Below are 14677 nucleotides of genomic sequence, written 5' to 3' on the forward strand. Positions count from 1 at the left end.
ATGAACAAACAAATCAAAAATCCTGCCATGCTGATATAACTGAATATTCAACTAAATGTTATTACTGTCCTTACTAGCCAAGTTCTGCTTGTAATCACAACCATTAAGAGAATACATGAAAACCAAACTCCTCTATTCCAAACGTCCAGAGAGAACCACAGGTGAGGGTTCAATTGTTAACTCAACAGGAACAACCCCAGGCAAGACTGAACACTTCTGAGAAGACTGTTTTCCGGAAGGAAGTATCCTACAGAGATATCTACTTACACTAGGTCTTTGCATCCACCCCTCACCCCTTCTCCCCTGACAAATTCTTCATTCCCACTTAATTGGTTTTGAGCAGATGCCTACACATTTAATAAAACCAACAAGGAAGTTGCATGATATCAAATCAGAGCTGTTGGTGCACCTTTCATATCTGCACCCACATTAAACTAATTCACTGTTTACTGATCACCTCAGTGCCTCTAGCCTTCTAGTGGTTCAAGCAATCCACCTTGATTTCACCAGAAATATTTCCAGTTTATCAATTCAGTTTTTAAAAATTTTGTATAAACTTAATTATATGGAATTCTTATAGCAGATGTTTCCCTTCTCTTTTTGGCTATTTATTTCCATTACTGAAGTATCTACAATAGAATTCAATGTTATATGACAATTTTTTAATTCACATTGAGAGGTAATATTATCCCAAAACAGTGATGAAACTCTTATTTCAAATTCAAATCTTCTTCTAATTAAGAAAAAATCTTCTTGTAAATTAAGATAAATAAAATTCTCAAACAAAAACAAACAACCCAAGCTTACTTATTTCCTACATCTCAGACACTGCAAGTTTCTTGCCCTTGCTAACAATTCCTAAGTAATATTCCAGATCTACTAGCATTTATTTTTATAATGTTTAGGGGTTTGCTTATTTATTTTCTTTGCCTTACACTTCATATATCTTGTTTTAAAACCCATTAAATTTTTATGTTGTTAGCTTTTTTATATCCTAATACCCAAATATTTGGAAGAAAATGTGACCAAGGCTCTCAAGGCTCTACTTAATTCATAAACCTTGAGTAGCAGTATCAGCCCATCACAACATTTCACTTGCTTAACACTAGCATATTTTTATTACTTTTAAAAGATTATATAGTACCTTGAATTGGATGATCTAGAGGAAGTTTTTTCAAACAGGCACATTAAATTGCTTTAAAAATGGCTAAAGTAAGTGAAATTTTATTTATTTTTAAAAGAAGTTAAAATTTCAGCCTGCAACTACTTGTGTTTAAACTTGGGTATCATGTTCATATAGGAAACCAACATAAACTTCAGCAAAGCAGGCATTACAAAAACCAATTTGATACAATTTTAATAGTAATTTTTTTGAGTACATTATTCACGTTTTAAAAGGACAGCTTAGTTTCAGCTTTTGATACCTGATACAAACTGCAGGACACAATTATAAACTGCCCTTTCTATACCAGTAACTTCATGACAGCAGACAGAATTCACATACATGGAAAGTATTTCTGGAACAACTGCCATAAAACAGTTTCACAAGAAAAAGTTTCAAATTTGCAAAACTACATTAAATACTTAAATTTCTCAAGGAATAGAAGACATAAAATTCTAATTTCCAATTAGTCTTTAATATATTCAGTATTACATTAGAAATACATAATCATAACTTCCCACTTCCACAGAAGGCCCATCTTAAAAACTAAAAGAAATTTGGAACAGCCCTTGTGATTTGATTGTCATATTAAAGAAATGACTGAAGATTTAGTTTGAAAACAGACAAATCAGTGGGAATAAACTATATGACAGTGTAGCTTCTGAATACATGATGTTAGCTAACTTAGAAACAAATGTTCCTGTAGAATTTTCAAGCACTTATAAATTAGTGCCTTTCTTTGAACAAGTAAAAAGAACCTATCTGAGAAACCAGTGGATCACAAAATAAGTTATTTATTAAAATTATATTTCACAAGAGAATTATCATTGTCATGACTATATTAAGGATTAACATAAAAATATGTATTTACAAAATGCAGTCATGCTAGAATACTTTATCATCAAAGCTATTACAAAATGCTTCAGTTAATGTTTGCTAGAAAGACAAATGTTATAGTGTTAACAGTAGAGATTATTACACTTAAGCTTTGTAAGTTTTGTGCACAAAATGCACAAATTGAAGCACATACAGAAACCAACTACACAACCACAGATACACGTTTTATTCTACATATATTTACACACTTGCATAATGCTTGCCATCCTGTCACAAAAATGGAAAAATTATTGAAAGGCTTTCAACTACTGAAACAGCATTGCATGGCTAACTTTAGTTCAATCTTTAGAGTGTCCATTTGGGAGGTTCCCCTCAATGCCATAAATTCTTGCTATATTGAGGTTGATGATTTCATAGACATTTTCGAAAGCCAATCAAATTAGTCTTTCAGTCACTGGTTCTGTAAATCCAAGATAACACAAGTCTTTTTTCCCTGAACCCCTTCATTCTGTGACGTACCATCAACATCATCTGCAGCTTCGCTCTCTTCTTCTTCTAGTATTTCAAAAGGAGTCAATACATCATAGAGAAATGAGAGAAAGCCATAAAACCAATCAGAGCTTTCCTCTGCTAAAATATTAAGGACTTCCTCAAGGGAATCAATATTTTCATTACTGCCATCTTTGGTCAGGCCTATACAAGAATAGAGGAAAGAGAGAGAGAGGGAAGGGGAAAAAAGAGACAGCAGTTAGGTGGAAAGAGGAAACTGTAAAAGGAGGATCTGTGAAAGACATCTCTTGTCATAGACAGAAGTCTTTACAGGAATGCTAACTAGGAAATAGAAGGATGTTAAGAAAGTTGAATCTTTCCAATACAGACTATAATTTGGGCAATAAACATGCAAAATATTATGCCTGAATCTGACTAAAAAAAAAAAGGAGAAAAAAAAAGCAGTAGCTTTGCTTTCCTTTCTTCCTAGTCCTAAAACTAAACCCATTTATATTTAGGTTTTCTACCCCAGTTTAGACAGTTTTTTATAAGTAATCTTTTACTACTTGAAAATCACTCAATTTGTTTTCTTCATTTTTTAAACCATTATGTTCAATTTTGAGAGCTTGCAACTGATGGCTGAGAATAACATTTAAAAGCAAAGAGTATAAAAACAAACTCATCACAGACACACTGTTAAGGATAACATTCTTATCCATGCAGAATTTTGATTTTGCTTAGAAGTGAGGATTCTAATTGCTGAATTTGCAGTTTGTTTGCTTTGCATTTTTTTAACATGTTTCTCAACCATTTGTTTCTATGACAGATTTCTAGAGGATGCACTTGATCCTCAGAAATTATTTCCACACCTGAGGATATACAGAACACCAGATAAAAATGAGTAGGTAGCCAATACAGGGTATAAGTTTTGTTATATAGAAAATCTAAAGCAAGGTAAAGAGCTGAGGTAGAGAAGGCCAGAACAGCAAAGAGTGAGCTCATCACTGCTAAAGACCCTAATAGTAGAAGTTATTATTTTATGTTACAAGAACTACTGATCTAAATGGCATTTAAAAAGTGCAAATAAGCCATGGCTAATGCTTTTCCCCCCCTCCTGCTTTGGGGGAGGTCTTGCCTACATTTGTTTGGGTTTTTAAAATTAAAATCACTGTTTTACAATTATCACTAAATAACATTTCAAATTTTCCATTCTAGGAAAAGTACAACAAAATGACCAGGCAGCAACAAACAATTATTGGTACGCTTTAAAGCTGCAGAGGGAGGAATTTCTCCCACTTCTAACCAGAACAAATTTTCATTTGTTTTGAAAAGACGAGCAGAAAAGTGAGCTAAAGGTGAAGACAGATTATTGAAACATAAAATTAAGTGAACGTGTTGCACATGCAGATTACAAAGCAATATTAGATGCAGGTTAATGAAACATTCAAGATAGAGAAGTTCATGGCAGAGACATTTAACACATTTCAACACGTTTTTCTTACAGCACATAGTGAAATTATCAATGATAATTCTGAAGAAACTTCCAAGTCCATGATATTCCACATCCTTGCACCTGGATGTCCAGAACCTCTACTTGAGTGACCAGTCATTCTCTTTAACTTTTCACTGGATAGCCCAAAGGTTTAAAAATGACAGATTGAATCCAGGAGGCAATCAAGGTATTATAAATATCCCTCTCCAACTTCTTCCATGGCTTAGTTCTATAAAAATTAAATTTTATAAACAACTTTATGCACAGTACTCAATTTTTCTAATTTGTTTTCAAAATTTGGATAATACAAGATATAAAGACATAAACTGAAGTAAGGATATTTATTGAAGAACAAAATCTCAATATAAGAATGGAAACTTGAATCTAAAAATCCTAAAAGTACAATCAAAGTTATAAATGCAGAATTAATACTTCTGTCATTATAGTCTGTCAGAATCTCATGTAAAAACAAAATGGGGAAAAAAAACAAAAAAAAAATCCAACAAAAGAAAAAGAACAACACACTACTCCCAAAAGGCCTCAAGAAGTCATTTTTGTACACACGTACAGAATCATACAGATGCCCCTATTATTACACAAAGTCAAGGATAAAACTTTTAGGCCATTACATTTATAAAACAGAGTACAGCAGCATATTTTTTTTGAAAATACTAGGACTCCAAAGGGAACCACAAAACTGGAAGAATATGTCTTAGAGTCTTTGTTTAAAAGAAAACAAACAAAAACCACAATCAAAAACCCCTAAATCTTTTCTCTACAATTCTTTGCAAAGATTATCCAAGATGAAGATAATGGCCTTTGAATTTAACAAAATAAACCCAAGAACAAAACCAAAAAAAACCCTCATGCAACACTTCAGCCTGAGTTAAAGAAAAAAACCACAGGATTTCATATGTTTATCTTGCTTTCTAACAAAGAGTACAGAAGAACTGCCAACTCATTAATACTCTGGTCCTCATTCACCCCCATAATCAAGAAGAACTGCTTTTCAAAAGAAAAACTGATAAGCTCACAAAAGCATTGTAACAAGTATCTGAAAATGGTGACCAAAGCAGAGCAACCATACCCTACTAAAGCAGGGACTCAAAAGATACAGCTACTTTATCTCAAGAGAAGTTTTAACATGACAGTATAAATCCAAGTGAATGAAGGAGTCAAAATATTTGTCCATTCAAATAGTTACCACAGGCAGTAGGGCACAGGACTTCCCTACATGCATTTAACAAGACAAAGCTTTTCTTCTCCTGTAAACATCTCTTCTTATGAAAACGAGCACAAGCCAACCTTTAATATTTGAAAGTGCTACAGTAGAACACGAGAAAAATAGGAAAGAGCATGAAACTTATCCTAAACAGCTAAACTGTGCAAAAGCATTATTTTCACACCTATTATCTCACTACAGATTTTTTGAATGTGCAATCTCAGCATGACTGCCTGCAAACTTATTTTTCTTCTGTAGGTGAACCAGAGGAAAAGAAGATTTCTTACTTGAATTTTACTGCTTATTACCATTTGACTGCTGACACTCGAGGATGGAGTTTTGCCGTTTTCTGCATAGCTGGACTACTCTGAACTAAATGCACAACAACAATAAAGGGATTGTTTTCTGTAGCTGCAGTTCCAAAACTGTGCTAACTTCTGCAACCATTTAAGGACAATTTCTCAGAATATTGTTGCTTGTTAAAAGGGACAGAAGTACAAGAAACACCTTGGGTCCAAAGTAACTATTACAACAGACATTAGTACCCTTATACATGCCACTTTTTTGGTAATACCACTAAAGCCACTGCTTCACTGTACTGATGTAAAGCAAGGTGAGATGTGTAGCACTCCCCCTAAGAATAACCCCCTTCTGAGAGCTATCAGAGTGAAGTGGACAAAAACTGGGAAGCAAACCAACTTGGGGTTGGTTGACTGGAGGGGGTGCAGGTGGTTTGGGTTTTATTTGGTTTTTTTTTACTTCTCTTACACAGGGAGTAGGGGAAGAGGGGAACAACAAACTTCTCGCATATCCTTTTGAAAATCACACAAATCCCTCAAGGGAACCTAATCATGAAACCCACTTTGATTCCAACAAATAAAAAAGAACAGATCCTATCATACCTTACACAAACAAGAAATAAAATAATAAATTTTAATTATTCTATTTAGATATGGCCAAGTAGTACAGAAAATTATTAAAACCATTATTTGAAATACAAAATAAACTCATGCTGGTAGAAGCATTTCTCAAAATGTTAATTAAATTAATTTAAACTTAAAAGATATTTACTATTAATATGAAATTCAATCTTGAAATTTGTAGGGAAAACTAAAAGTTATGGAAGTGGACAACATTAAACCACTGTACATATCACAACTTCAATACACAATACAAGTGCTGAAATAGCTAAAGAACAGAGGAGGAAAAAAGCATATGAATTCCTATCATTAAACAGCAAACTGCAGTAACTCCTTTTGTACCAGAGAAACCACTTGCTGTTATGGCATTCTGACCCAGAAAAAAATCCCAGAAAGTAATAAGCCTTCCTAACAAAATCGTCACAAATAAAAGGAGCTTTGCACTCAATATTCAGAAAGTAGGCTTACTATTCAGTTTCCTTTGCTACAATGACTTAACTCTGGAAGACAAATTCCTCAAGAGGGAATCCAGCCTTCTAGTTTCTGCATCAATGAAGTAATTTCAGTCTGCATTGTGGTGCTCATTTTTTATTTCATATTTTATTTTAAATGTAAACAAGCACTGTAACTTACAGGGAAGTTCAGTTAATAATATAACATGCCTGCTATTGGAAGAAATATCTTCTTATATTCATAATTTTTTCAGTGTCACAAAACTTAAAAATTCATCATTTCTTTTATAGTGCAAAAATTATTCTCAAATTTAAATGAAAATAAATTGTATTTCTAAACAACTTTTCTAAAATAATACAAATAAATTTTGATATGTGACCTTTTAAGGTCACACTTGAAGTACAAGGTTTGAATGCATGATAAGACAAGCTTAGAATAGAAACACTTTCATGTACTGGCAGAACTCCCAGCTATATCAGGCTGCATAAAACAGAGATGGAACAAAGCAGCAGAATGTTTCTGCCTGTATATGATTGTCAAGAAAAGGATATCCAGTTGCTATACACTACATAATAGAAAAAGAAAAATTAGGATTATAATTATCCCAAGTATTATCTTAGTCACCAATTATAATTAACACCCAATCTGTAGCTCTGCAGCCATTTAGAGTGCTGGAGATTCTTTGGAGTGACTCTCACATTCACACCACTGCAAACTGATTCAGTTATTACATGGGTTTTCTATAAACCATGAAGGGATTAGACAAATGAACACACATCTTCCCAAAGACTTGCTTATTTTTCCAGATAAAAGTAGGAAAAATAAAATTATGACAAGCTGATTTTTATGGAGTGTGAATTTGAAATAGCAAATCATAACATCCTAATGTACTACTAGTTTGATACATTCAATTTTGTCCTCTCCCCAAGTGTTAGTTACTTTGCTGGGGGGTTCGTTGCTTTGTTCATTTGTTTAATTCTACAGGTTTGTGTGCTCAGTAGAGGTTTAAATTTGAACAAACCAACTAAAGAAAATCTAAAGAAAAATAAACTTAACTAAAATTTCTACCATCAGATATGCAAGAAGTATCTATCCAAGGCTTGACTGAAGCTGAAGAAGGCAGTGCTTTGAAAGATGCAAGTAAACAACAATACCATAAAATGTCTAGAGATTGAAATATTGAAATTTCCCTTTGAAGATACAGTCAGCAGAAAGACATCTCACAAATTACAAGGAACAGAAGCCTAAACCGTGTTTCAATGCCAGAGAAGAAAAATTCATGCCATGTACTGTTTCTGAAGGGCAAGAAAAATGAACAGACTTGTGGGAAATTCAGAATAGAGGAAAGACAATACAAAAATACACTACACAAATAGTCATCTAAGTACAAAGGCACATTTAAAGTAATTTGAAAATGGACCTGGCCTAACATGTTAACATAAACAATGTTTTCATGCTAGAAGCATCTTAGGTCCTGCATCTGATAAATTTATTGATAATCACAACCACATTTCAACATACAATAGAGTAGTATCAACCACCAAATTTCAAAAACATTCTGTAAGATTAAATGTTTTCTACTAACATTGCTACATTAGAAGAAAAAAACACACCCAATCCTACAACTTGCATTAAGGAAAAAACCCATCACAATGAAATCAATTTAAGTTTTCAAACCAGGAAAAAAAACAAACCAGAAATATTGTTTTGACTTAAAAATAAAAAAGTGAAACATGAACATGCCAACTAAATTATATACATTGCTCCCCCTTTACTTGTACTTGCCTAGCAATACTTTAGCATCTTCCACATCAAAATCTCCATCTCCATCAGCATCATATATCCCAAGCTTTCCTAGAAGTGCAAAGAGAGGAAGAAAAGACAATTAGGGATTTGGCCATTTGTGTCCAGCACAGTTTTCAATGTGTGATAGTTGACTGTCAATGCTAGGTTGTGACCATCCGTTCTTAACAATCTAGCTGTAATATTCTTAACCATATTTTAAATTTTCTGGGAAATACTAGAAATATTTCAAATTTCTTTCTGTATTTCCTGCACTTGAGACCAAACACAAATTTGTCTTTTTCCTGTGTTGATTTTGCAGTCAGTAGATTTAAAGCAAGTCTGTAACATGTACTTGACACGGACATGCTTTGTTCAGAATAAAATTTAAGTTCACAAGAAACATTTAACATGTTTGAGGGAAAATAACAAAACAAAAATTTGTAAAATAATGGCCATTTGTTTTCTGAATACATGCTTCCTGCAATTCTAAATTCTTGGGAAAGAGATAGCTATATAGGTATATAATTTTTAGAGCCAAGTTAATACAAAGTAAGCAGCCTACTTCCCAGACAAAGGAAAACCATTCACAAATTCTACCAACAATTGTACAACCTTCCATGCAGACAAAAAAAGTTGTCCATCCTTTCATGTAAGACTAATAAATCAGTTTTCTCACTTTTTGTTTTTGAAACTGCAGCTCTATTAGCCCTAAGTATATGCAAAAGGAGAACTCAGTTTCTATTAAAAGAGAATTTTCAGCATAGAAGCACGGTATCCAGGATTTGAAGTATCCTGGGACCACCAAACTAGTAGAAAGTTATGTAATTATAGGCTTGATAAAATTCAGACACAACTTTTAACAGGATCGAACTCTGCAGAGCTTGAAGAACTTTGTGTCCTTATAGTCAGTTTACTACACTTGTTATTCTCTAAATGAAGGTAGAACTTTCTTGCTATCAAAATAAAAGAAATTCAGTTCTGAATATGATAGTTAGAAAATTAGAAATCAGTTTTGTGGAAGAAAAAATTTAGACTTGGGTCTAGAATAGAAAAATATGTTCATCACCATTGTATGGAAGCAACCCATTAGAAAGGAGCCATATCTATTTATGGATAAACATAGCAGACTGGTGCAAAAATATAACTCTCTAGAAATAAGAATGATAGCATCTTCAAAACCATGAAGAATGAGACAGATGAGAAATGGTTGAGCTTCATGTCATTGCAGAAGAAGAGTAACTCTTAAAAAAAAATTAAAACCATAATAAAGTAAACCAAAACTTCAGCCAAGGCACTGTAAAGCAAGCTTACTTCTCTAATATCCTACCTTGTAGGACCTCTGACAAGTTATAACGGAAATCCTTTGCTTTGGCTGCATGCATGGTAAAAATACAAAAAACATTATTTGCATCACTAGACCCAGTTAAGTTTCAATCAGAAGATTTTTTTTTCTGAAAAAAATCAGTCCAAATAAAAAAAAAAAAAAAGCATGTACCAACAGATGTGTAAATTTTGTAAAGCCACCAGGTGCAAAAGTGCATGTTGAATCCTACAACATCAGAGAAAACAGATGTACCTAGGGACATACATCTTGAAATTTGAGATATTACTTTGTAACCTTAAATATTATATTAATAGTACTGTCTTAAAATTGTCTCATTGAGATAGAATTAACACTGCTATAAGCTTAAAACTGAGGTCATTCAACATCTCACTCATGAGAGGATGACTGATCAGTTGTCCTGACCCTACAGGCATCACAGTCCATCAGAGCAGAGCTAACATTAACTGCTTACTTTCAACCACTGCTGCGAGTTTCTGAGAGCCTAAATTCAAACTGCATATTTAGCTGACCTCTCAAATTAACTACAGTACACATGTCACAAAGACATCCTACAGGATATTCATACCCTTTTATGAAAACCCCATTTTAACACCATAATAGTGCTCAGCATTAAAACATACATTTTGAACTACACTGCCTATTCTTATAATGTAGATAATTTGCAAACACTACTGTAGACATCATCTATCTAAAAATATAAAATGGCATTCATTTAATGCATATTAACATTATTAGAAAAATCTTAAGATCTTACCTAGAACTTCTTCATAATCTACAAGTTCAAACCAGACAACTGCTACTGATGTCCAAACTCCCAGCAAAGCAATTACCATAAACCAGGTGAAAAATGAGCTTCCAGAGAGGCCTTCTTTCTTTCCATTCTTGCCTCCTCCATGCTTAGTCTCTGTTAAAATAAAACAAGAAAAAAAAACGGATGTAAGAGTTAGAAAATTATTATTGAAGATAGAATTATAAAACTTGGTGTTTATTATTACACAGAATACAAAACATTTCAATAACAATGGTGAGTTTTGTTGTTGTGAAGTTTTTTGGTTGGTTGGGTTTTTAAAACTTTACCACCTTTATTTGCTCTCCATTTCACTGTGAATTACTGTGAAAAGCTTGACGATTATCTAAGCAAAAGCCTCATAACCAACCAAACATCAAAAGCCCTGATCTAATTTGTCTTAAAAGTTAGCTGGAAATTCTGCCTTGCTCCCCCGCTTTGATGTCTATTTACACAGAGCTTCACATTTTTGAGATGCTTTGCATTTGTTCCCCGGCAGTTCCCGGACTGCCACCAGAGGCCAGTGCGGCCAGCAGAAAAGATTTGCAAGGGAAGCATTTCTCCTAAATCGGCTTCAAAACTAGTCAAAATAGCTCACCGAACCAACGTGACAACTCAAATAGCTTAAGAAAACTCTAAAACCTGAACTATATTAAGGGTAAGACTGCAAATTCAGAACACTTTGCCAACTAAAACCATCCTTCCTGATGCTTAGAATTAAGCAGAGATTCCAGTCCATGCTAAACAACTCTAGAATTTCAGTGCTGTGGAACATACAAGTAAAAGAATGACACAGAGACATAACCAAATCATGGTTTCATTTATAACTGCACAAATGGAAAGTAAATATATATTAAAAATTACACATAGTTGTAAACAATGACTGCAAAAGACTTTGACCCAGCATATGTGTAGCAAGTTTCAAATGGCCATCGTCACCACAGAAGACAAAAATTGCTTAGTCTGTTGTTTTAGGATTGTTTTAGAGAAAGAGGGATATGCATATACATATATAAAAGTAAATAAATATGTACACAAAATGACGCCTGCTTGTGGCCTTCTCCAAAGCTCAGGTCTACTCTTCTGCCCCCTGACATTACTGAAAGAGTGGCACTTGGCTGCAGTTTCAAGTCCATTAGTCTATTCCACTTCATTCCGTTCTAAAAAGCAATTTTTGCCTGCTAAGCCGCATGCAGGCCCAGTTATTCAAGCAAAGCTATTTCTTACATGATATAAAGAACATTGCAAGAAGCTTTGTCATGAATATTGCGATAAACGAAGGAGTTATCTTTATGCTAATTGAAAGTAATGTTAGATGTATTTATCAACACTGATCATAGAAAAATACTCTTAGAATCTAAATATCCACACAATTGTTTTTTAAAATAAGTTGGTGTATCTGAAAGGTAAGTAATGAGATGGGTGACTGACTTGTTTTTGTAACAGGAACTATATATAAGTACTCTCTGACTCTGCTTGCCAGCAGGTTTACAGCTGTAATAAAATACTCTTTTATTACATTCATTGTGCTTTATACAAAGTTCAGACCAATATAAAAACCACTGACCCACACTAACTCTTATCCAGCTCAGCATTTTACTGAAAAAAAAGAATTATTTTATTAACACTACTCCCTTCCAAGATCAAACACCAACTCTTTAGTTTCTTTTCTATATTAAACATAAATGCCCAATAATATTCAGAGAGAAACTGAGGTAACTTAGCCTCACATCAGGCATATATCATTTGCTACTGCACAGTCCTCTAATTACATATCTGCAGGGTCTAAACACACAGCTCATTGTAACATTTCTCTTGTGGGAAATGTAGGGGTAGTCTGAAGGACAGACAAGCAGCATCTGCATTCAGAAATATGCTCAACTGTAAGAGAATTACTTGCAGTACTCTGAACTGGTAATATTAATACTGAGAAATAAACAATTACAGTCTGTAACAGCAGGGCTTCACTACACCTGTGTAGCAGGGCAGTCAATGAAAGCTTTGCATATATTTAAAATGAAATCCTTAGGTTAAAAACAGTTTAAACTATTCCAGATTGCACCTTGGTTCTAGAGCAAACAGGAAAGAGGATCTTAGTGCATTTCACACTATTTGCCTTACTGCTTTCTACCATTTACTACTATTTGCCTTCCAAGGAAGAAGCTTTACTTATCAGAAGAACAGAGAAATGAAAGAAAATACAACTTATATAAGTAATCAAGCAGAACTATTCATATTTTTTCCAGTATAAGAGATTGTTTCATGCAAATTCCTCAAAAATAGATTCTGCTATAAGAATGTAGTTCACAATAGTCACAAGGCATATTTTTATTCTGGGGCTTTTTACCTTACAGCAAAATTATCTACCAAACTCTTGAATAACAACTCAAGCACGGCAGCTTGATCACGCAACACTTTTATATAAATGGAGGTTATGTAACAAAAAAAAAAAATTACCTACGATCTGCACAAATAATGCTACATGCAGGGTCAGAACAAAACACTGCGAGAACTTATGCCGGCTCAGAGCTCATTCCAAACAGTTAATTCTCAACTCAAACCCTTTCTCTGCACATGCTGCCAGCCATGCCAGAAGTAGGTCACTTGCCATATCTGGTAAGCCTGTGCTTACACCACCAGATGTCTTTATGCAGACATCAGAAAGTCTTAAAGCACGGTCTACCACTCAACAACAAATCTATAAAATCCTGTACCTCACTCAGCCCCCCAGTAAGTCACATCTAGCTAAAAATGCATGAAAACTTTTTACTTTAGCTTACCTTCAAGACATCTTACAATTTTACATTCTCTAAAAATAACTTTGAAGTCAAATATTTGAAGACAAAACAGTATCTCTTATGCTAATTTATGCTCTATTAGGCAAAATATTATTTACAATTAACCACCGGCCATAAATTCATGGAATACCTCTAGTCCAGAGAACACGTAATCAAAGAGAACAGAGGCAGCCTGTAACACAGACTAGACAGCAAACTGGCAAGAAAACATACAACAGTAAGCCAGTTATTTTGCTGATCATAAAATCAGACATAACTGCTATTTGCAAGTACACATTTTCCATTTGCTCACAAAAAAAAAGGTTAGGATGATACCTGTGTCGTCAGCCATAACATTAGTGCTCGATTTCCACCAACAGAGCGAGTGTGTCAGTATATCCAAAAATTAACGCTGAAGGCAGAATAAGAAATATCCTCAGTTATCCTCCTGTTTGCAACAGGAGCAAACAGGTTTCCTAAAGCCAGCTCAGCTGGAACCTGAAACTGGACCCAAGAGAAACCTCTCCTCCAAATCTATTTTTAGAGCAGTTATCCTCAGGAGCCAAACGCTTTTCAGAACTCATATGGCAATCTAGTTCTGACGACAATGAAATTCACTTACTCCTCCTAACAGAGCATCCTGGGTAGTTGATCCTTTCCCCTCCCCTTAATCCTCCAACATCAAAAACAACAGCAAATGAAACCAAGCACATTGTACTGTAGTACTTCTGCTGCAATTTATGCCACAGTGCCTGATCTCTCAGGACATTAAATCCATTCGCATAAGCTGAAACACAAGTCTGGACACAAAGCTTGCCTGCTTGCATTTGTTACGTTGGCCCTCATCCAAGAAACTTTCTCCATGTTGGCATTCCCCTACCAGGCTCCGAGTACCCTGCAGAGACTGCTCATTTGAAACTTGCTAACTATTTTAAGAAAAAAAGAGACAACGACTTTCTATAATGTAGTTTTGAGTCTTCTAAAAGAGTTACTTGAAACCAACCTCATGCATTCTTGCCAAAGAATTTTCATATCAGAAGTGCAACACATTGTATTTACTTCTGGCAGACCCTTTCCAGAAAGGGTTAACACTCTCACTCACTCCTCCCTTAAATTCTGACAAAATGCATACTGCCTATACAATTTAAAGCCAATGTAAATTAAATCACCAATTCATCCTCTTCTTAAAGGACCAGAAAACGAGCAAAAACCTACTAATACGCTTTTCAACATTTTTTTCCATCTTCAATTTTATCAAACTATGATTTTCCCATTGCTTATCAAACAAAAGCCAGCTTCTTTTAGGTGGAAGCTAGAAACAAATTAATTTCTCATTCACTACAACCATAAAAAAAGCTTTAGGATCTACCACTCTGCCCTCCTATCCCCATGCTTCTTAAAATAACAC

General features: G+C 34.3%; 1 protein-coding gene across 6 annotated transcripts in view; it reads right to left on the minus strand.

The window, feature by feature from the left end:
• The window catches only part of ASPH (aspartate beta-hydroxylase), a 111780-nt gene that overhangs the window by 84880 nt on the left and 12223 nt on the right, over positions 1-14677 (minus strand). For 3 of the 6 annotated variants that reach the window (XM_058804334.1, XM_058804318.1, XM_058804311.1), the window contains exons 2-4: positions 10460-10609; positions 9688-9732; positions 8361-8429 (exon numbers count right to left, since the gene is read on the minus strand). In XM_058804334.1, coding sequence (XP_058660317.1) covers positions 8361-8429; positions 9688-9732; positions 10460-10609 — 264 coding nt within the window. Of the gene's footprint in view, positions 1-8360; positions 8430-9687; positions 9733-10459; positions 10610-13605; positions 13860-14677 lie in introns of those variants that run through there. The other 3 variants (XM_058804328.1, XM_058804341.1, XM_058804323.1) reach the window with 3 other exon arrangements.

The sequence above is a fragment of the Ammospiza caudacuta genome, chromosome 1 (genome assembly GCF_027887145.1).
Source record: "Ammospiza caudacuta isolate bAmmCau1 chromosome 1, bAmmCau1.pri, whole genome shotgun sequence".
Taxonomy (NCBI): domain Eukaryota; kingdom Metazoa; phylum Chordata; class Aves; order Passeriformes; family Passerellidae; genus Ammospiza; species Ammospiza caudacuta.